A 23,083-nucleotide genomic window follows, 5' to 3' on the forward strand; every position below is an offset into this window, starting at 1 on the left:
CAGTATTAGGGGACCACTAAGGCCTATATAAAAGAGACTTCAGATACAGTATTAGGGGACCACTAAGGTCTATATAAAAGAGACTTCAGATACAGTATTAGGGGACCACTAAGGTCTGTATAAAAGAGACTTCAGATACAGTATTAGGGGACCACTAAGGTCTATATAAAAGAGACTTCAGATACAGTATTAGGGGACCGCTAAGGCCTATATAAAAGCATCCAAAAAGCAGCATGTCATGGGACCTTTAAACTTGTCTTAATTGTTATATGGTCAGCATTAACATGGTGAATACAGCATCAATCGATAGCCAAGTGAGTCTATTTACCAGTATTAGGTTTGCAGCCTTAAGGCTTTGCGCTGGCCAGTTTTGATTATTGGGGGGGCTGTATCTCATCTGCGCAAGATAGATGCGCAGACGCTAAGACATACTAACCAGTCGGTGGATTTTCTTTTTCTTTTTGACAGTGAGGTTTGTTTATTTTTATGATTTTAACACGGATTCCTTGTTCACAATGTAGCATTATCGGGGGGAAAATAGGGTGCATCCTCACCTGCACATATGCTGATAGTGAGTTAACTGCATCCTTTCAGATTTGAATGCGTCAAAGACGCAGGACTTGTGTTTGCATGGGTGTCGCGGGGCCATATCCTGCCTATTATTGGCAGGACTGTCCCCTGCAGTCAGTGTGGACATAATGTGGCAGTGAGGAAGAAAGGATGAGAGAAGAGCTGAAGGAGGTATAATAGAATAGAAAAGGGTGTCGAGAAGAATGGCTGAATAATCATCCTTTGTTTTCAACGGAGATGCCATTGCTGTGTGAATTTGGATTAGGGTTACAACGCAACACCTTCTGTGACATAATGTTAGGAGATGTACAGTATGTTTTCCTAGCTGTACAAGTGGAATCCCATAAACAAAAGGTTTCCTGTGTTGACAAGTATCCTCAGGTCGAGATGCAAGTCTGCCTCCACGCTTAGTTTGTTACATTAAAAAAGAAATCCCCGTATTGTGGAACTGTCTCGACATCGACATGCTCTGTAAATCTTGAGACTTTGAATCCGATATGATGCTCAACCTTTACAGAGAGGGAGTAAGTGAGCGAGAGGACAGGAGGAGGAGGAGGAGGAAGGAGGAGGAGGATGCAGCGCACAAAGCACCAGAGCAGCAGGTTGCTATAACAACAGCACCTTAGTGGTTCCGTCTCTGTCTCTCCCTCCCTCTCCCTCTCTGATCACCCTCTCATCGTTTGCTTCCCGCTGTCATTTGGCGCGCTATGCCTTTCCATCAAGCCACCTATCTTCTCCTCCTCCCTCCCTCCCTCCCCTACCTACCTACCTCTTCTCTCCTTCACCCTCTCTCCTCTTCATCTTCATGTTCTGGTTGCTCCACCAAAAAAAAAAAAAAAAACACCCCCCCCAAAAAAATACCTCCTTTTTTGCGGTGGGGGGGGGTGTGTTTGTTTTTTTTTTTTTTTTTTGTTTTTGTTGTGTGTCTTTGTTTTTTTTTTGTGGGGGGGGGGTGGAGTGGGGGGGGGGGGGGGCGGTGGTGTTAGAGCCAGAGAGGCCGCGGAGGAAAAAAAAAAAACCCCCCCCCCCCCCTTCTTTTTCTTTTCTTCCCCCCCCTTTTTCTTTTTTTTTTTTTTTTTTCCTTCCCCCCCCCCCCTCCCCCCCCCCCATAATAAATTTATTACTCTCTTCTTTGTCTCTCCTCCCCCCCCTCTCTCTTCTCCTTTTACCTTTCTCCCAAACATCCCCCCACCTCTCTTTTTTCTTGCTTATTTCCCATTTACACACTAATACAAAAAATAAAACAACATATAATTATATTAATTTTTTTTATTTTTTTTTTTATATTAATTATTTATTTTAATTTTTTTTTTTTTTAGTTTTTGTTTTTTTCTTTCGTTTTTTCTTTTTTTTTCCCCCCTCCTTCCTCCCCCCCTCAGCCTTTATCACCCACACACCAAACACACCAACCCTCCCCCTCCTCCCTCCTTCTTTTTTTTTTTTTTTTTTTTTTTTTTTTTTGTTTTTTTTTTTTTTTTTTTTTTTTTCAATTTTTATTTTTTTTTTTTTTTTTTTTTTTTTTTTTTTTTTTTTTTTTTTTTTTTTTTTTTTTTTTTTTTTTTTTTTTTTTTTTTTTTTTTTTTTTTTTTTTTTTTTTTTTTTTTTCTTTTTTTTTTTTTTCGCCTCTTTTTTCTTTGTTCATTGCTCCCCTTTTTTTTGAAACTGTTTTTTTAGTTTTTCTTTGTTTTATGGGTTGTTTTACCGAAGTGTCTTTGTGTAAGAGAACCACCCACACCCCCCAACACCCCCACCCACACCACCACACCCACCACAAACACAAAAAAAAAACAAACACAAACAAACCCCCCACCCAAAACACCTAAATACCCAAAACCCCTTACACCAACACACACAAAAACAAACCCCCACAAACCAAAACAGTAGTTAGGCAATGGATGTCTTCGTGCCTTTTTTTTTTCCCTTTTTTTTTGTCACCAAAACAAAAGCAAAAACAACAAAAAACACACACACAAACACACACACACAACACAACAAAAACAACACACACCAACAAATACAAAAAACCCAAACAAACAAATAAATAAAGACACAAATATTGGTGCTGCTGAAAAAAAAAAAAGAAAACAACACCCACACCCACCCCCCCACACAACCAACACAACAACACAAAAAAAAAAAAAAAAAAAAGGATTTTTTTTTTTTTTTTTTTTTTTTTTTTTTTTTTTTTGTTTTTCTTTTTTTCTTTTCTCTTTTTTGCTTTCTTCTCTAATTGATTATATATTTTTTCTTCTTTTTTTATTTTATATATTAATGAATAAAAAAAAAAATAAATCCTTCAAACACCCCTCTCTTTTTTTTTTTTTTTTTGTTTTTTTTTTTTTTTTGTTTTTTTTTTTTTTTTTACATCTTTTGCTCCTCAAAACTAAAACCAAAAACCTTCCCCCTTTTTCTCCTCCCCCTTTTTTTTATAAAAAATTTTTTTAATATAAAAATATTTATTAAAAACAAAACTGTTTTTTTTCTATTCTTTCTTGCCTTATTTGTTTCTTTATTTTTGTTTTTTTTTTTTTTTTTTTTTTTTTTTTTTTTTTTTTTTTTTTTTTTTTTTTTTTTTTTTTTTTTTTTTTTTTTTTTTTTTTTTTTTTTTTTTTTTTTTTTGTTTTTTTTTTTTTTTTTTTTTTTTTTTTTTTTTTTTTTTTTTTCTTTTTTTTTTTTTTTTTTTTTTTTTTCCCTTTTTTTTTTTTTCTTTTTTTTTTCTTTTTTTTTTAATATATTTTTTATTATTTTTTTATTTTTTTTTTATTCAAAAATAATTTTTTTCTTTTTTTATAAATATAATTTAAAATTATTATTATATAATAAATATTTAATATAATTAAAAAATTATATTTTTTTTTAAATATAATTATAAATACCTTTTTTAGTTTATAATTATAAACCCAAATCAATTATTTATTTTAAAGACGCTTTTTCTTCAGCTCTTAATAATAGTCTCTGACTTTATCCGAAATATATTTAAAACAAAAAGATGATCTAATACTGGAACTATACCATCGATTTATTGTGCAAAGAAGTTAAAGGCAAGCCTTTGCCACTATGTTTAACACAAAAGACCATATTTTTGAATGAATCCTAAACTTTGGCTTGGATTTGGGTCAGAGCACAAAAATGTGCACCCTGGGAACCTTTCATAAATGAGGTCCCTGCTTCCCATCCGTCATTTTAATAGCATCTACTATTTCTCTGCCAACTTCATTAGGGTTTGAAATTAACAGTAGCTAGGAGTAAAATTGAGATCGAGAGTTTATTAAATTGCACACAAACCTCAATTTGTATGCACTTTGCCCCTTTTTTCATCGCAGTTTAGTTGTTTCCAATTCCCCTTGTTTACCTGAGCCGACATCGCTGCCAACTCCCTTGCTATCCTCACAAGGCCAAAGACTACAGTGTGCCCCCGAAATGTGATTACCCCCGGCCTGGTGCCCCCCCAATCCATTGGGCTAGAGTGCTGTCAATCTGACAAATTTGATTTCCATTAGATCGGAGTACTGTCACTTTCCTGCCTGTTATGCCAATCGCTGCCTTTCCATTTGGTAAATGGATATATATACTTTAAACACACACTGTGTGGCAACTGTGTACTTTGTTGACATTTTAAGGCCAGTTTAGAAGTAGAAACATATTTGTAAGAAATAAATTGTGTATTGCACTTTATTTCTGTTCTGTTGCCTATCATCTGAAAACTGTGTACAGCAAGGTTTTCTGTGTTGAAGTTTGAGACAAGTTTATTGTACGTGTATTGCACCGTATTTTTATATGGTTCTGTGAAGAAGAAAAAAAACCCTCCCCAGCCCTTGTCACATGACCAATTAATGTTTGCCATGATGACTATCTAAATTTTGGCCTTAAAAGACCATAGAAAATGTGTATTGTAGGCCTATTTGTAAACACAATTTGTTGAGAATAAAAACAAGTGAAATTAATAATGAATGTGATGTGTTTTATTTAGCAAAATTACATTCTGTTGTCCTATCCCATCTAGGCCTGTCACGATAACAAATTTTGCTGGACGATAAATTGTCCCAGAAATTATTGCGATAAACGATAATATTGTCATCGAGAGACCATTTGCATCTAATATAATGATAATGGCATAATAATACAGGTACACCTTTTCAAAGATCAATACACTTTTATTTCTAAATAATATTTAACACTGGAACTGGAAGACATTTTAAATATCCAGAACATGTCTTTGATCTCCTTTAGTATGTCGTCTTTCACGCTGATGTACAGTTGTGGAATTGCCGTTTGTGACACGTAAGTTCTCAGACTACAGACTCTGTACTACATTTTACAATTATTTAACTCTAAATATTAAATTTAAATAATATATAATTAATAAATTAAATCTATCTGTATGGCTATCTGCCACATGGCGAGTAAATGTACCAAAATAGTTCTGTTTTTCAGTCTTCATTTTGGCGGCAGCGGGCCGCTTCTGCTCCTCTTCAGGTCGGAGCTTGCGGGGCGGGGCGGACACACACACACACACAACACACACACACAGGTGCAACTCTGACATACTTTCCACACTCCGTGTCCCGCGGACAGCTGTAGGCTTGTACCGTTAATGTTCTGTGCATTGTCGGAAACATGCAGCCACTTTCCTGAAACCGCTATCAGACTGACCAGCGGCGCGTATGTAGCCCGAACTGCTCCACAGTCTCCACCTGCAGGTTGTCAGCTGTGTGGTTTTGGATTGAAAGGGAGAAACGAGACGCCAAATAACACGGTGGATAACGCTCATATAGGCCTACTCTTTTGACGGGCGCCTTTAACTGCAAAGTGCTGCGGGAAACCCTGCTCCAACTCTCAACTAGCGTTTGTCTGTCTCTGTTCTCTCTGTCCGCAGTCCCGCCCCCACAAAGACCATGCGACTGACAAGAGGGTTCACTCCTCGTTACGCTAAGGAACCGAGAGTGGTCCTCCAGTCTCTTTGGTAGAGAGAGACGAGGAAAACAAACAAGCATGCAAATGGAAATTATCGCGGCCGGAAAAATTATCGAGCTCATTTTTTTTTATCGTGCGATAACTCGATTTTTGACTATCGCGACAGGCCTAATCCCATCCAATATTTCCTATATTTCTAAGCAGATTTTCTAGGCTGTATTCAGATAAAATCCCCTGGGACCCCCTGACTGATTATGATTATGACACTTAAAAAATCCTGGAATCGCCCCTGTTTACGGTACATACAACGAAATTAAAAGTGCTACTCTATTTTGCAAACATAAAAACACACACATTGACTAAGAACATAGAGCAGAGAATGTGAAAATGTAAAAAAGTAGTGTAAATAGTAAAATAATTGACTCGTATTTGCACATTGTTAAGTAAAGTGCGGTTGTGTAGCAGCATGAGTGGATGACAGTGCTTAGTTTTGTAATTTAATGTGCAAATTGCTTGTGAAAAAAACACAACAACCTGTCTCTGAATCTGGAGGTGCCAGTTGTAATGCACCCAGAAGTTTCATGCGCCTCACTCAGATTTTGGGCCTCGTCCTCTGGTAATGTCTTGTCCTGACTAGCCGATGTATCAAAGAAATAACGTCCCATTTCCTGAGTGTAAACTTCGACACCAGAACAGTTGGCATACAGGGTAGCACATTACAAAATACAGTTTGTTTGCAAGTTTGTTGTTTTTGCACATTCTTTGCACAAGGAGGAGTACATTTTTTTCCTCAGCCATACTTCATATTTTCAGTCAGACATTGGTAAAGACACATTACCGCATTGAACTGTAAGCCCTGTATCATCAAATGCAAAGAATTGTTGGCTAACTGTAAAACTAACCCCCTGCTGACACTGACGTTTTCTAGACCCTGTTTTCATGTCAGCACAAGCAACGTGAGAACGCTGTTTTCAAATGTTCAAACTTGTGAGATCATTTTTGAAAAGCACATTCTTTTTTGGTGGTGGAAAACATCTGCTTGGTTTTGATTAAAAGGCCAAAATGAAGAGAATTTAAAATGTCCCGTGTTGGCATGGTCTTAGTCCTTTCCCCCGTTTTCTGCCCTTTGTCTCACTTCTCTCTTGCTATGTCTGAGTTTCTGTCTGCTGTCCCTCCATACCTCCTCTCCTCTTCAACCCAGGTGTATGATAGTGATTACCTTAACTGCCAGCCAGCGTTCTTTAGCACCCTGTCGTTATCTCGTCTGTGCCATGACGGAGGCAGTTAGACTGTTAAGTTGGCTAGTAAGTAAGGCTAAGAACGGGGTGTGGATTCAGACTGGGCTCATCTGCCCACTGGCTGATGCTAATGATGAGGAGAATACTACAGATGGAACGAGCTGATCTTTCCTCCCTTTCTTAGAAAACCTTAGAGTCCAGCCTGCTCTTGAAGCGGGATTTATGGTTCTGCGGGGGCTCTACGCAGAGCTTACGCCGTAGTCTATGTAAGTGGCCTGAGGTTTATACTTGTGCGCTGGTGTCTGCGTCATTCTAGCGTATCTCTTTAAGAGAATAGCAGAGCCGGCATGTGTGAATGCTGGGGAGTGTGTGGTAGAGCGAGTGAGAGAGTGACGGTGATTAGCTTCGGAGCGAGTACCGACTCTAGAGGCGTAGACCGAGAAACAAAGTGACTCCCCTGTGATTTCTGACCACGGTCTGAAAGCTGGAGCAGGAGAAGTTAACCCTCTCCTTGATTTCATGTCGTTTGTGGAGAAGGAAAACCAGGAAATGAGTCGGGGGGGGGGAATACAACGCTACCAAGCCACGGCCGAAAGGACCAATCGCAGGTGTTGCGGTCTGCGTCGCCGCGACGTGTAGTTAAATGTTTTAAGAGGTGCACGTCAGGCTACGGCGTAGGGTCCGTATCTACATGTACAGTACAGGCCAAAAGTTTGGACACACCTTCTCATTCAATGCGTTTCCTTTTTATTTTCATGACTATTTACATTGTAGATTCTCACTGAAGGCATCAAAACTATGAACGAACACATATGGAATTATGTACTTAACAAAAAAGTGTGAAATAACTGAAAACATGTCTTATATTTTAGATTCTTCAAAGTAGCCACCCTTTGCTTTTTTTATTAAAGGAACACGCCGACTTATTGGGAATTTAGCTTATTCACCGTAACCCCCAGAGTAAGACAAGTCCATACATCATGATGTAAGGCTGTCTGACGGCTCCAGCATTAGCTTAGCCTAGCACAGATCCTGCAGGTGAATGGTTCCAGTAATCCTACTGCTCCCAATGGTCCGACAAGAAGTGACAAAATACGCCAACATGTTCCTATTTACATGTTGTGATTTGTAGAGTCACAGCGTGTACAAAAAACAGCGTAACATGAGACACAGCCATCTTCTAATCCGTAAACAAACCGGGAACTATATTCTCAGACAGGCTTGCCGAGCATATCACTCCGCCCAAGTACTATATTCTTCCGCCTGAGGATATAGTTCCCGGGTTTGTTTACAGTTAGAAGATGGCGGTGTCTCATGTTACGCTGTTTTTTTTGTACACGCAACAACAATCTAAAATACTGTATATAAATAAGGCTATGTTAGCGATATTTATCACTTATTCGGAGCAGTAGGATTACTGGAACCATTCACCTGCCTGTTCTGTTATGGGCTGATGCCGCTGGAGCCGTCAGACAGCTTTACAGCACGCACGGAGATGAGAAGGGTATGTATCGACTTGTCTTACTCTGGGGGTTACGGTGAATAAGCTAAAGTCCCAATAAGTCGGCGTGTTCCTTTTAATAAGGGAAAACATTCCACTAATTAACCCTGACAAAGCACACCTGTGAAGTGAAAACCATTTCAGGTGACTACCTCATGAAGCTCATTGAGAGAACACCAAGGGTTTGCAGAGTTATCAAAAAAAGCAAAGGGTGGCTACTTTGAGAAATCTAAAATATAAGACATGTTTTCAGTTATTTCACACTTTTTTGTTAAGTACATAATTCCTTATGTGTTCATTCATAGTTTTGATGCCTTCAGTGAGAATCTACAATGTAAATAGTAATGAAAATAAAGGAAACTCATTGAATGAGAAGGTGTGTCCAAACTTTTGGCCTGTACTGTACCTATTTACGTACCTACCTACGGCATAGATTCAAGGCAGGACCATACATTGGCTTTTAGTCATGGAGAGTGTGAGAACTGGTGTGTGTCATTATTTCAGCCAGATTGAATTTGTACAGAAAGTACCATTTGTCTTGGTGATATTTAGATTTTCAGCACACCTTGGCATTCTCAAGACAGTTGTTGATGCGTGTAGAGATGAAGCAGCCTGTTGCCTTACCGATTTAGTATCTCATGTTGCTTCCATCGTTAGCGCCCTGAAGACCACAGAAAAGTTTTCATTTTGCTAACATGTCCCATCTCCGGTGCTCCTCCAGCCCTAATTCGTTTTCTTTTTCTTCTTTGTTACAGCTCCAGGAGACTGTAAAGAGGAAACTGGACAGTGCACGGTCGCCCCTCAATGGAGAACAGAACGGCATCTGCGACGGAGGCAGCTACTCGCCGACTACCAAACGGGTACGGAAGGAGGGCTCCGGTGGTTTGGACTCACTGACGGGTCTCCCTAACAACAACAATAACAACAATGTCCCGCCCATCTCTCCACTGCATCACCAAATGGACATTAAGCCCTTGCTTGGCGGGCCCAACACTTCCACCGGAAAAAACACTACAAACAGCAACGGCAACCACGTAGGCCAGGCGTCAGACGAGCTGGGGAAGAACGGTGGCAACCATCTCCAGGACATGAAGCTGAACGGCTCGTTGGACCTGGAGGACAGCTTCGGCCTCCTCAAAGACCTGAAACAGGAGCCGCTGGACGACGGGGGCGGGATGGAGTCCTCTGATCCCCAGTCTCTGTCCAATCAGAACAAACTGTTCTCTGACATCAACCTCAACGACCAAGAGTGGCAGGAGCTGATCGACGAGCTGGCCAACACAGTGCCAGAGGACGACATGCACGACCTCTTCAACGAGGACTTTGAGGACAAGAAAGAGGCAGAGTTCGGCCGGCCGGGAAACAATCAGACACCAGGCCCGCAAGAAGCAGCCGGGAACACGACGGCGCCGCCAGCGGCGGCCCTGCCTCCTCCTCCTCAGCCTCCACAGGGAGGCCCACAGGTTCCCATGGGCTCTCCGCAGGTCAGTACTGAGTAGTAGTAGATGTCCCCATCCTGATTGCAAGTATCGTTTCAGAGCCGATACGGGCATTTTTTTTAACTGATCGGGGATCGTCATTTACCCCTAATACCTTACTCTGATCGTTTACATCAGCTTGTAGTGACCGCCGCCTTTAACACACACGCCCTGCGCTACAGACACACCGCCAGACTGGCTGGATGCCGGCACTTTCAAACCAAGATGGCGCTTAGCCACTCACCAGTGTCTGTCCACGGAGTGTCTAGTAGCTTGCCAGGCCTCGGCAACAAGTAAAAAAAAAGTCTGTCTTTCTTAGTCATCGTTTTTTTTTTTTTACAGAAGCAGATTACTCCAATTCTCCACACTTCTTAACTACGGGTTACACAGGCTGCTATTCCCTGGAGTTAAACATGAGAAGAAAAGGAAAGATTGCCTATTAAGCGCAAGAGGTGTCGCTAAGTGTAGTTTTCTTTATCCCGCGGGAACTTCAACTTTAAATTCAGTATTTAAAGAATGGGATCAGGGGGTCAAAAAAGCTGATCGGGACATCCCAAACTGAGAGGGTCAAAAAGCTGTCCAATGGCAGATTAATGATCAACCCCTGTCTCTGCCCCAAGTTGTGACCAGCTTAGGTGTCTGATGTTTTCTCTACAGGTAGTTTTATCCTTTTGTTAGTGTGTAACTCACCTGGAGTGCCAATTTAAATGCCTATTTAATTTTATTTGCAACATACACAATAGATCGACATGTCATAACGGCAACCATTCATAAACCATGTATAAGTTGCATGCACAGTACAAATGACAGTGTTTATGCACTGCAATGCAAGTAATTCAGATAATGAGTAGAAATTGCCTTTGGAGTTTTTTTTGTTTTTTTTTAAATCAAATCTGATGAAATCTGATCTGCATATCAGTTCTGCTTTTTGAACCACTTTCTTCAGCAATGAGATCATTTGAACTGGTTTAAATAGGAACTTATTCTCGATTGTAATTCATAGTAATATAGTCACATCACTTTCTGAATTACTCATGAGTAAACTGTGAGATGTGCAGAACAAGAAAGAAGGAAACAAACATGAAGTGCTCAAGCAGTGTGTTGGGGTTATAATATAATAACCACTTTTATAAGCTAGCTGCGATGTATTTGGGTCAGAGACAGATCCTTTCCAGCAAGACGAAAAAAATCTCTCAAGGTAGGAACAGATTTTCGTGGACATTGCAAGGACTTAGCAATATATTTCTGTAATGGGTAAGTGCTGTGGTCTTTTTATTCTTAATGAGACTCAAATTATATGTTAACCAATATCATCAGTTCCTAAATATTCCAACCAGGTGGTCACTAAACAAAAACTGTCTCAATAGTTTTATTTATATATTAAATATACTGTACATCGTGTAATTTAAAGAGGCTGTACTCGACATTCAGAACATTAATATAGCAGCAAACAAATATTTGAAGATATAGTGGAGTAATGGCATCCTGAGCAGAGAATGAAGTCACACTCCCTCTGTGTGTGTTGTAGTCCCAGCTTCTCTGTTCTGCGTTTTGATAGTCGGTCCGGCCGTGCGTGCATGGTAGTGCACGTTCAGAAATACATATGCCAACATGTGTAAAGCTGTCTGATTAGCGAGTTGTATCTAATTTGTTTAATACGCACACAAACAGAATTGTAAAACCAACAAGTTGTGAGTTAAGGGAGGGTTGTGTCTTGTGACCGTTTCTTGACAGTTTATCCATCCATCAAGCTGGTTACCATATATGGCCGGTGAGCACAGGCTTTAGTATATCTGCACAGGCAAGATGGTACCAAACCTACTGACAACAAGACTCGGAGAAATAACTTCCACTAAAACCACAAATTGCTATTTTTACTTTGCTGTTTGTATACAGATTTAACAAACTAGAGACTGGATGTGTTAACAAAAAAGCTTTAGAGGTGTTGAAGGGCATGATTTTCAACTTTGGAGAGAGCCAGGCGAGCTGTGTCCAGTCTCTATTCTAAGCTAATCGCCCCCGGGCGTTGGGTTCAACTACTTATTTAGGAGTTATTAGGACACGAGTCTCATGGGATTTTTTTTGTGTTTGGACTCCACAGGTCCGACCATCTTCGTCAGGCCCGCAGTTTGCCACCACTGCCAATGGAACGCCTCCTCAGCAACCTTTGCAGCAGTCTCCAGCCGTTGCCATGGCATCGGGTTCCCCGTTGCACAACTGTGTGGCTCGCTCCCCTCAGACCCCAACCCAGGCTCAGACGCAAGCAGTCTCTAGGCCTGGGAACGGATACATGATGAACCCAGGCCCTGGGGTCAGTCAGGCGGGCACAGGACCCGGAGCGGCTGGAGTCGCCCCTGGAGGTCAGCCTGTAGGGCCAGTGACGCCGGAACTTTCTCCAGCAGAGCAGCTCAAAGCAATGGCTCAGCAGCGGGCTAAACTGCTGCAGCAAAAGCAGCAGCAACAAGCAGCCAACTGGTCCCCTGCAGGTGCTCCAACCAGTCCCTATAACTCTGGTCCCTTTAACCAAGACAAACCCAACAGCCCCATGATGTACCCACCGCAAGCCTTTAACACGCCACAGGGCCCTCTAGTGACTGGGATGGCCCCCAACAATGGGCCCAAAGCCCCCATGAACAACTACCTCCCTCACAACCACATGGGCATGATGGGCCAGCAGCAGCCAAACAGCATCAACCAGAACGCCCTGTCCAAACAGCAGCAGCAGCAAACGGCGGCCATGTTGTCCTACAACAACACTAAACCGCTGAGTCACTTCAGCGGCAGCGGGGTCGATCACCTAGGCCAGAGGATGACTCCTCCCATGGGAGGGAACAATCAGGTCAAGAACCCCATGATGCCTCCCTACATGGGCGGTGCGGGAGGCGGTGGCCAGGGGGCGGGGCCAGGGCAGACCCAGGGGCCGATCCCAGGACAGACGGCCCACCTGAGTGAGGAGCAGAAGAGGATGTTGCTGATGAAGCAGAAAGTGTTGAACCAGAACATGCCCTACAGCGCCATGCAGCCTCACGGACAGGTAAGGGAACTGTTGCTCTCCGTTAGTATTTTGAATCAACGTGGCGAGGCCAAAGTGGTTTGCATTGCGTTGGTGCAGCTCAAGTGTAGTCAATACCGAGGAAGGTTTCCTTCAACTGCCGTTTGTCTGTAGCTTGAGCTGTGATTACAGAGGCATTCTTCAAATGAAAACAGAAGGCAGTGACTGAGGAGATGAGTGGCATGTTAAAAGGTGGTGGTGTTATAGAACCCCTCAACCCATGACCTCGGGAGGAGAACACGCTACAGTGTTTGCTGGTCAGTCCTTGAGGCGCTATATGAAACGCTGGCTGTCCACTGGAGGTTTTCTATAAAATATACAGATAACTTGGACTCACACAGAACACCCAATGGCAAGGATTCAGAAATTAATGTTAAAAAAGCAAGCTAATACAAGCTTATTTAAACACTTGACTGGGACAGGTTACGAAAATGGTTTGCCGTTTTACAAAACCTTCCAGAGGTGCAGCCAGAGAAGGTAAAATGGCGGTAGTTTCCCCAGCAACAAGCCAGGGCTGGGAATAGGCATAGGAAAATGGCCTGTCGACAGTGTATTGATGCCTCTGCAACCCCCTTCCCCAGACACACAAGCGCATGCACTCGCACACCACGCCAAACACCAAAGCTAAACGGCTCCTTAGCTCATATCCCCAATCTGTCACAGCTGACTGATGGCTGAGATTGGACCACTAAGCCAAGCTAGCTCCCGTCATTACCGAAAGCCCACCTCGGGCAGTTTGTTTCCTGAGCCCAGCGACCAGCGCGGCCCACTGTGAACACTCCCGTGGTTCAGCCAGGTTTCAGGTGTCTCCAATAATCTACAGGAAGTGTAGGTGGACTGTACCTTAACGCACAAACCTACCCAAGGGAAACATCACACTTGTATTGTTCTTCTCATTATCTCAGGGCCATTGTATTATCGTCAATAGAAAGTGTGTGTGTGCGGGTGTGTGCATGCTGGTTAAAGATTTACTTGTCAATGTTGTCTCTTTCTCCCTTTATCTCTCGGTCTCTCTCTCACTCTGCCTCCCTTGTGTACATGATATGACTACAGTCAGTCAGCCACCTCCTCCTCCTCCTCCTCCTCCTCCTCCTCCTCCCCCCTTTGGGTGATCTCTGCGTCTCCTGTCCTGCTCCTCCTCCCTCCTCCCCCTCTCCTCCCTCTCTTTCTCCCTCTGCCAGAGACACTCAGCACCAATAAAGGAGCAGATTTATTAATATGGGGCCTTTGTGGCTGCTGCCTGAAGGGCTGTGTGTTTGTGTGCGTAAGTGACGCGAGCGCGAGTCTGTGCACATGTATGTTTGTGTGTGTTTCATAGATTTGGGGAGGGGGTGGGTATAAGGAGGGGGCCGAGGGGGGAGGAGATTTATATGAGTGAGCAGAGGAGAATTGGAGACCGGGAAGAGAGAGGAGAGGGATGTGCAGAAAAGAAAAAGAACGCTCTAAAGGAGAAAGGCAGAAAGAGAGAGATTTATTGTAGAGTGAGGATGGAGCATATTACAAAGAGTGTCAAGGGCCTGGAAAGAGAGAAATAAGTGAGCAATGCGGAATGTGTTTGTGCAAAATGTTCACGGTTCTACATGCATCCAGCTCCATTGTAATGGCATTTATTAGTGTGGAAGTGGGTGCAGATGCGCTTTATTTGAGCAATATTAACAGGATGTGGACAACAAGTGGTAACATTTAAAAAGTGAAATCCAGCGATTTCACACAACAATATCAGTTCTTTAGGGGACTACTACTTAGCCTATAAAAATAGTTTTATAAAAAGTCTTCCGTGAGGCTTTGTCAAGTCTGAGAAAATAACCCTGATGATGTCATAGTGACGTCATCAGGGTAATCTTGGATTGGAGACTACAAATCTTTTAATGAAAACTCTGCGTTAGAAACGGGGAGTGTAATGTTTGAAAGACAACCAGGCAGGGAGAGTCTAATAAAAAGAGGCTATCAAATTGCATTATGGGAAGTGTAGGGTCCAGTGTTTCTGGAGCTCAACCCATGCTAGGGACTAGAAGTCAGGATATCTCAGCTTATGCTGCATTAATATTGGCAATATATATTTTAAATCTGTCTTTCGTAAATCCCCCCCAACTTTCTTGAAGTGCAATACAAAAATCTCTGGAGTATACTTTTTAATGAACGCTGGAATAACTTAATTACAAGGTGGGCCATATTAAACTGAATGCAATTGGCAATGTTTGTCAGCTTTAGAAGAGGTCTTGGCAGTCAGCTCTTTAAAATTTGAGAACAATCTGTGCCCAAATTGTAGGCGTATTGGACTAAAAGCTGCAAAATTCTTCAGTATGTCAAGGCGAGACATCTTGAAAATAATGACTACATATGCCAAATGCAATAAACAAGGAAATGCTCTTTTCCCCCCCCCACATTAGATCTTTAATCAGTTGGTCCGAATGAGGTTAAACAGACATGCCGTTCACATAAATGATAGTAAGCAGTGTTTATTATAATGAGTGCTTTTAGATGTATGTGTTCCCGCTGCAAAGCTAGCATATCGCCTGGTGGTATTAGCAAGACTTTCATCACTGCTTACTGTTTATGTGCTCTGTCACAACAGTTTTTTTTTGTTTTATCCAAACGTGTTTCTGTTCTTTAAGACCCAGTTATGTCTTAGTTACTCAGCTCCTAGACACAGCCTCGGTTAGACTATTCAGGTAAACCAATGTAAATGTTGAGGACTATCAAAGTCTCAGCTGGATGTGTGTGTGTGTGTGTGTGTGTGTGTGTGTGTGTGTGTGTGTAGGGTTGCACTATATTGACAAAATGTGATCTTGCGATATCGATTATGACTATTGCGATTAGCGATATTAATTTCAATATTTTTAAACATGTAAAATTACAAAAGTTACGGGAAAACGCATCAAAATAGATGCGTAACAAATACGACACGAGGTTTATTTCAACTGACGGTCATATTGGACTGGTCCAACATGATGAATGAATAAATTAATTAATTAATTAATTAATTAATTAATTAATAAGGACCATGTTTACTGAACAGGTTCTACTGGTTGGACAGTATAAAATATATAAATTAATAGAACAGGACACAACTTTTCTTTCTCTTCTCCGATTCGTTCCGTTTTGTGTCTCTATTTCTTCACTTACACCGTGACTCTGTTTAAATATGCCCACACGTGGTACGCTCCACAGGGTTTGTCACGTAGTGGACACGTGCGCTGACGTGCACTAACATGTGCACGTGGCACGTAACTGGCCAATGAAACATGATCATTACAGCGTTTCAAGCTCTAAATCAAACACAACTAAGCCACACGGCCAACGGACGGGACGCTGCGCTCCACAAAATAAACAAAACATTGCATACTTATTGCGACACTTTCGATATATTGCGATAATGATATTGAGTCGATATATCTTGTGTGTGTTTCTTGTTGTGGAGTAATTTGTGCTGATATGTTGATATCCCCAGAGACACCCTTGGTAATTGTATGTGTTTGTGTTTGGGTGAAGTGATGCTAGCTGGATTTAGATTCATATTTCTTAGTCTGCATTAGTGTGTGTACATACATCAACCTTTGGCTTTGTGTGTGTGTGCATTTGTCATTTCACAGGTGGTGCTTAAACATCACTGTCTCTCTGATCCATCCTCTCTGTTTCGCTCCTCTCTGCTTGTGCCTGTGTGCGTGTGTGTGTGTGTGTGTGTGTGTGTGTGTGTGTGTGTGTGTGTGTGTGTGTGTGTGTGTGTGTGTGTGTGTGTGTGTGTGTGTGTGTGTGTGTGTGTGCGTGCGTGCGTGCGTGTGTGTGTAGGCTAATCCAGTTAGCAGCTGCTCGGGGAAACTTCAGCCTCGCTCCTCAAAAGCTCGTTAGTCAAGCTTTAATTGTTGCTCCCTCGCTTTGCATATCTCTATGACGCTAATTTATGCCCGTTGTCGCGGTTACCGTCGCCACGGTGGTGGATGTCTCAGTGGAAGCAGCAAGTGGGGGGAGCAAAGGATCGTGCACGGGTCTGTGTAATGTGTTTGTGTGATTGTCTGCGTGTTACAGATGACGCTGTCGCCTCACTGTGTGTGTGTGTGTGTGTGTGTGTGTGTGTGTGTGTGTGTGTGTGTGTGTGTGTGTGTGTGTGTGTGTGTGTGTGTGTGTGTGTGTGTGTGTGTGTGGCAGAATGATTGGGAGGTGGATGTGGCTTGTTGCACAAGCCTGTGTGCAGCTGTGTGAAGCTAGCAGCATGGGGGCGGGTCTCTGGGGCTATCTGAGTGATGATTGGCTGAGAATGGATTGACAGGTGTTGGGCTCAGAGGAGGGCTTCTGGTGTCATCCTGATAAATTGGAGCGGGACGTTTGACTGTGTGTGTGCGCATGAGTACGTGTGTGTTTGGAAGTGAGCACGTGTGTGCTCGTGCCCGACGTCGGTGCTAATAGCCCTGTGAGTCACGACACCAGCCCCCTCTCTCTCTCTCACACACACACACACACACACACACACACACACACACACACACACACACACACACACACACACACACATTCAACAAATAAACAGGCTTTGAAAAACACCCACAGGCATGCACGCTCTCTGACAAAGCCCCTCCTGCTTTCTACTTTCTCCACCAATCGTCTTTTCAGAGGTAAAGCCTCTTTCATCATCCCTCTCTTCTTTTTCATCCCTTTCTCCATCCTCTTCTACTGAGAACCCTGACCTCCACAAGGTCTCATGGGTGGCAGACTTAACACACACACACACACACACACACACACACACACACACACACACACACACACGCACACACACGCACACACACGCACGCACGCACGCAGCCAGTTTTCCATAGGGTGTCTCATACGTGTTGAACAAGAACCTGAACAATACATTGGCTGGCTGTTATTATCGGCTGACTTTAGCTTATTACAGTTGGTATTGTAGTATTGTATCAGTGTCGTACGTAGTGGAGTTCATATACTTGTATGTTAAAAAATCTTTAACGCATGACATGACAGTCACATAGCTGAGTGTCAGTATATGATAGATTTGTCTGTTCCTATATGAAATTCAAATTATCGTTTGGATGTAGAAGAAGACCAAGCTGTAATAATTGGTCCCAATTCAAATTTCAGTGTTGAATTGCAGTAAGCTGTGCCTTGCAGTCAAGCAAGGGGCCTTTGTAAAATCAATTATGTATTGCTTCTATTTAGTTTTTTTTTTTCGTCCTTGAAAAACTGAAATGCCAGCCAATTTTGCTTTCATACTTTTTATTTAATTTTCAGTTTTAATCATTTTATTTTGTCTTGTGAAAACTTATAATTTATAAATAAAGGGTTTTATGTGTTTTTATATGTTTATCAAAAATGAACAATAGCTGATGTACTATCAGTTATATGAATTAAAAAAAAAGTAAACGTCAAATGTCAATATCTGTATCGGCCCTTAAAAATCCAATATCGTTCTTGCTCTATTGCCAACCACACGGTAAAGGATGGAGGGAAGGGGCAACAAGGAGAGTGAAAGAGGAGGAGAAGGAGAGAAGAGCTGGGGACAGCACAGCCCCTGACCAAGTCATTTCTCTCTCTCTCTCTCTCTCTCTCTCTCTCTCTCTCTCTCTCTCTCGCTTTCCTCCATCTATCCCCATGAGCAGGAGATATTACCTTCCCGCCTTCACTCCCCCCCTGCCTCACGTACACACATTTCATCTCCTGCTCACTCTGTCACCCCTCCCCACACACACACACTCTCTCTCTCTCTCTCTCTCTGAGTCGCACACACACAAGTAACTACTGCTCACTCTCTCACTTCTCCATCTTTCTCTTTCTCTCTCAGGCCCACGTGTCAGGGCTTGAGCTGAGCTGCTCTCAGATCCTGTCGAGAGGCTCTGAAGATGGGGAGGGGAGGCAGGTTATGAAGGGGTGTTGGGGTGGAGCGTGAAGGTGGAGGGGGCAGGGTGGAGACTGCTGTGTTCTGTTGTGTATCTGCTCTCTCTCTCTCTCTCTCTCTCTCTCTCTCTCTGTGCCTCCTGAGATGCTTCCTGTTAAGACAAACACAAGACAAACCGCTCTCTCTGTGCCTCTGCTGTCCATTTGTTCATATCTGTTCTCTGCTTCTTCTCTCGTCTCCTCTCCTCCTTTCCTCTCCTCACATTTCCTTTCCTTTCTTTTGATTTCCTTGTCCTTTAATCTCCTTTCCTCTTCTCTCCTTTCCTTTCATCCTCATCCTCTCTCCCTTTAGCACCTCCTTGCGTCCTTAAACATTCTGCCTCTCCTGTGCTTAGAGGGAGCTATTAGTGCCGAGCTCCACTTCCACACTCCTGATCAATAGTGTGTGTGTGTGTGTGTGTGTGTGTGTGTGTGTGTGTGTGTGTGTGTGTGTGTGTGTGTGTGTGTGTGTGTGTGTGTGTGTGTGTGTGTGCGCACTAACTAACATTGCTTGTGTACAGTACATTATATAACACACTGTACTTACTTACACAGTAGGAATGCATGATAGTGAGTGTGTTATGCAAATGTATTGACATAAGAGGTGTGTGTGTGTGTTGTGTTTGTGTGTGTTTACATATCAGTGTCTTGTGTGTGAGAGAAGCATTGGCAGCAGCGAGAGGGAAAACAATTCCCAAAGTCCCCCGACTCCCCACCCCACAACACGCGCACACACACACACACACACACACACACACACACACACACACACACACACACACACACACCCAATGCTGTTTGGTTCGCTTCGACAGTGGCAGAGAAAACACACTGAGACAGACCATCCCCACCCATTCAACAAGCCCTGGGGGTGTAAATACAGGGTTGGAGAGGAAATATCAATACTCACCTCCACCAGGCTGCTTTTCCAGAGCAATGTCACTGTATGGTTGTGTGTGTGTGTGTGTGTGTGTTTTTTGTGTTGTGTGTAACTGAGCCCTCTCTAATGTTAACCTCATCTGCAATATTTACCTGCAGGCCTCACTGTATAAGAAACCAGTCATGACACAATGCGTCTGCAGGCACATGGTGTCTGAGTGTATGTGTGTGTGACTTTAAGTACGTGCATATGTAGAAGAGCAACCATAACCCGTGTGTGTGTGTGTGTGTGTTTGCACGCATGTGTATGGGGGTATATCATTTTTATGCTGTGTCTGTGGGCCAAAGGGAGGGAGGAAAAGAGATGCAGTCAGAAGGATGCATACTAAACAGACTGCTGTCACCCCGCCAGCACCCACACACACACACACACACACACACACACACACACACACACACACACACACACACACACACACACACACACAGAAACATAAATGCATGCTTGGTTGCTCTACCTCATATATACACGCTCACAAACAATCCACACACACACACACACACACTGAGACATGCACGCAGACACACAGTCTCTCCTCATGCCAGCTCAAACTTTGGCTGCCTTGCTCGGCTGCCGGTTGCCATAGCAACCATTGCCCACAGCACCTTGCAGCCCAAATCAATGGCAGCTCCAAGACTAGGGTAGGCAGGGGTTGTGTGTGTGTGTGTGTGTGTGTGTGTGTGTGTGTGTGTGTGTGTGTGTGTGTGTGTGTGTGTGTGTGTGTGTGTGTGTGTGTGTGTGTGTGTGTGTGTGTGTGTGCGCGTGTGCGTGTGTGTGTTTACACCCGACAGCCTGTCTCTGTCTAAATGTTCCAGCCTATAAGCAGGTTGTACTTGTGTACAGTTTAGTGATAAATATGGCATAAGGCTCAGCTGCAGATTGCATTAACAGCGCACTATCAATGTTGTACAAATTGGATATATGCCTAGAATAAACAGAATGCAATATTTTTTGGACATGGAGAGAAAGACTGTTGGCTATTAGAAAGTGTATGAGGTCAGTCCATTAATTCTGAGTAATAATGTGTTTGCCCCAACTTGCTAATCACCTTGTTTGTGTTGAGGGCTGTAGATATGGCCACCATGCCAAGTGTCTCACACATACACACATACACACACACACACACACACACACACAAACAAAGACCAACGCGAGGGACGACACAGATGTGACCCCGCCCTTGTCCCCAAAATGCACCCCTCCATCCATCCAGTCAGATTCTCATTAACATCACTCACATTAACACACACACATTAACCTACATGTGTCTGTCGAGTCTCTGCACCTTTATATCCTACCATCTCGCCCCCCACCCCACTATTCCATCCAACACGTCTATCACTCTTCCACTCCTCATTCCTCGTCTGTGTGGGCTGAAAGAAGGAGGGAGAGAATGGAGGAGGAAAAACTGAAACAGAGAAGGCACAGACAGAGGGGGGCAATACAGGGGGAGGTGTGGTAAAGCTCTTTAAGGATTAGGTTGAGAATTTTGACTCTGTCTTTCAGAGGAGAAAGGAGGTGTTGGTGGTGGAGGTGGAGTGGGTAGATAGACTCCTTGGAGCAATTTACCTCAAACGGCTCCGACACAGCTAATCCGCTCCTAAAGGAGCCTAATCCAACATTCTTGTACCTGATACTGAGAAAAGAGAGTAGCAAAAGGAAGACAGGACAACTGAGAGAAAAACGTGTGTGTGTGTGTGTGTGTGTGTGTGTGTGTGTGTGTGTGTGTGTGTGTGTGTGTGTGTGTGTGTGTGTGTGTGTGTGTGTGTGTGTGTGTGTGTGTGTGTGTGTGTGTGTGTGTGTGTGTGAGAAATTGTCTGTATACTTCAAAACAAATCAAATTTTCTGTGTTCAGACAGGCGAAATGGTAAATTTGCCATCAAAAAGCAGTTCCAGATTACAGGATGGACAGCCAAACTCCTCAAGGCTTTCCCACAGACCCGTTCTTCTCCCCACAGTATACACCCTAGTCTACCATTCAACACGGTCAGTCAGTGGTAGACCTTTGGGCTGCTTGAAGACTGGTTAACTTTGTGTTTTGAGAAGCTTGCAAGTCATATTTGCTACCGGACGTAACTCGTGCTGCCTTCTGCTTGGCGTTAACATTAACCACAGTCTTAGGGGCCTATTTTAACAATCTGAAACGAAAGTATCAAACGTGAAACGCAAGTAGCTTTGTGTCCGGATCTCGGGCGCTGTTGCTATTATACCGGCGGGATAAATGACTCTTGCGCCCGACGCAAATCTAAAATGGGTTGGTCTGAAGTAGCTAGGTGTGGTTTGGGCGTAACGTGCAATAAAGCAATCAGAGCGTCATCTCACATTCCCTTTAAGAGCAGGCGCACTTGTTCCATGGCGGATTGCTATTATGACGGCGGATTTGCCTGGCGCACGCCAGCGGGAGCTGTCCGGGATGTGGCAAAGTCATAAATGCCTGTCTTGACCGGGTGGCGATGTTGCTGCGGCCTCTCGGGCACATCTCCTCAAATCTGGAGAGGATTGCTGCAGCCATGGAGCGTGGGCCTCCAAACGCACCACCTGCTCCTGTTGTGCCCCTTCCTCCTCCCCCCACTCCATCTCCGTCCACCCGCTCCAGGAGCGCATCGCGCTTTGACACTCCCGTACCAGATCCCGGCGGAGTGTCCAATCCCGCCGTAGTTCAACATCACGTCTCCTTAAGTCCTCTAATATTTCCTCATTTATGTCATCAACACATCCATGATTCATGGAAATGTGTAAAACACAACAAGCCACAAAGAATGCTGTGACTTTTTGAGGACTGTACTGTAAAATGCCTCTTGACCTATCCAAACACCTGAAGTGCATTTTCAGTAATATTTTTCCTTGTAATTATGTATGGTTTGCAAAAATGGGAACTGCTGCGTCCGTGTAGATGAGAGAAGCAAAGCGCATGCGCGTTGTGCACATGCTACATTATGGCCAAGCATGCGCTCTTAAAATAGAATCTGAATAACGCGCCACTGACTTTAGACCAGGTTTTTCCTGGTCAGTGGCGGAATTGTTTTCTGAAACTACAAAATAACACCAGGGAACGTTTGCGCAGGAACACGCCTCCTATTTTCGCTGAACCGCCCCCGGGAGCGCAAATGCATTCCCTAATTTACCGACGGTGTCTGTGGAGGGAAAAGTCCGCTGTGCGTCGGGTGCAAAATGGGAATGACACATGCGTCGGTGTACAAAGGCAATTGCGCTGAGTGCAAGATAGGGCCCTTAAGGTTACAGTGAGTGTACCGGCATGTTCTCGCAAATGCTTTCCTTGAGGAACTGTCTTAAAGTGTGCACAGTTCTTCCCTTTAGAACAATCCGTGCCTTCCCCTTCATCTCTCTTCTTGTGAACATTGACCTGAAAACATGTTGAGTAACGTTGAGTGTGACATCTCCTGATCACGTGAGAGAAACTGAATAACTAACACATATATTTTTAAAAAAGTAACCGCCGTAACATTTTCACTGGGAAAGGAGTCAATCGCCTATTTTTAG

General features: G+C 43.3%; 1 protein-coding gene across 1 annotated transcript in view; it reads left to right on the forward strand.

The window, feature by feature from the left end:
• Positions 1 to 23,083, forward strand: part of maml3 (mastermind-like transcriptional coactivator 3) — a 128,556-nt gene that overhangs the window by 56,833 nt on the left and 48,640 nt on the right. Inside the window, exons 2-3 of the mRNA XM_039797653.1 lie at positions 8,979 to 9,707; positions 11,803 to 12,735. Of these exons, the coding sequence (XP_039653587.1) occupies positions 8,979 to 9,707; positions 11,803 to 12,735 (1,662 nt within the window). The remainder of the gene's footprint in view (positions 1 to 8,978; positions 9,708 to 11,802; positions 12,736 to 23,083) is intronic.

The sequence above is a fragment of the Perca fluviatilis genome, chromosome 1, assembly GCF_010015445.1.
Source record: "Perca fluviatilis chromosome 1, GENO_Pfluv_1.0, whole genome shotgun sequence".
NCBI lineage: Eukaryota > Metazoa > Chordata > Actinopteri > Perciformes > Percidae > Perca > Perca fluviatilis.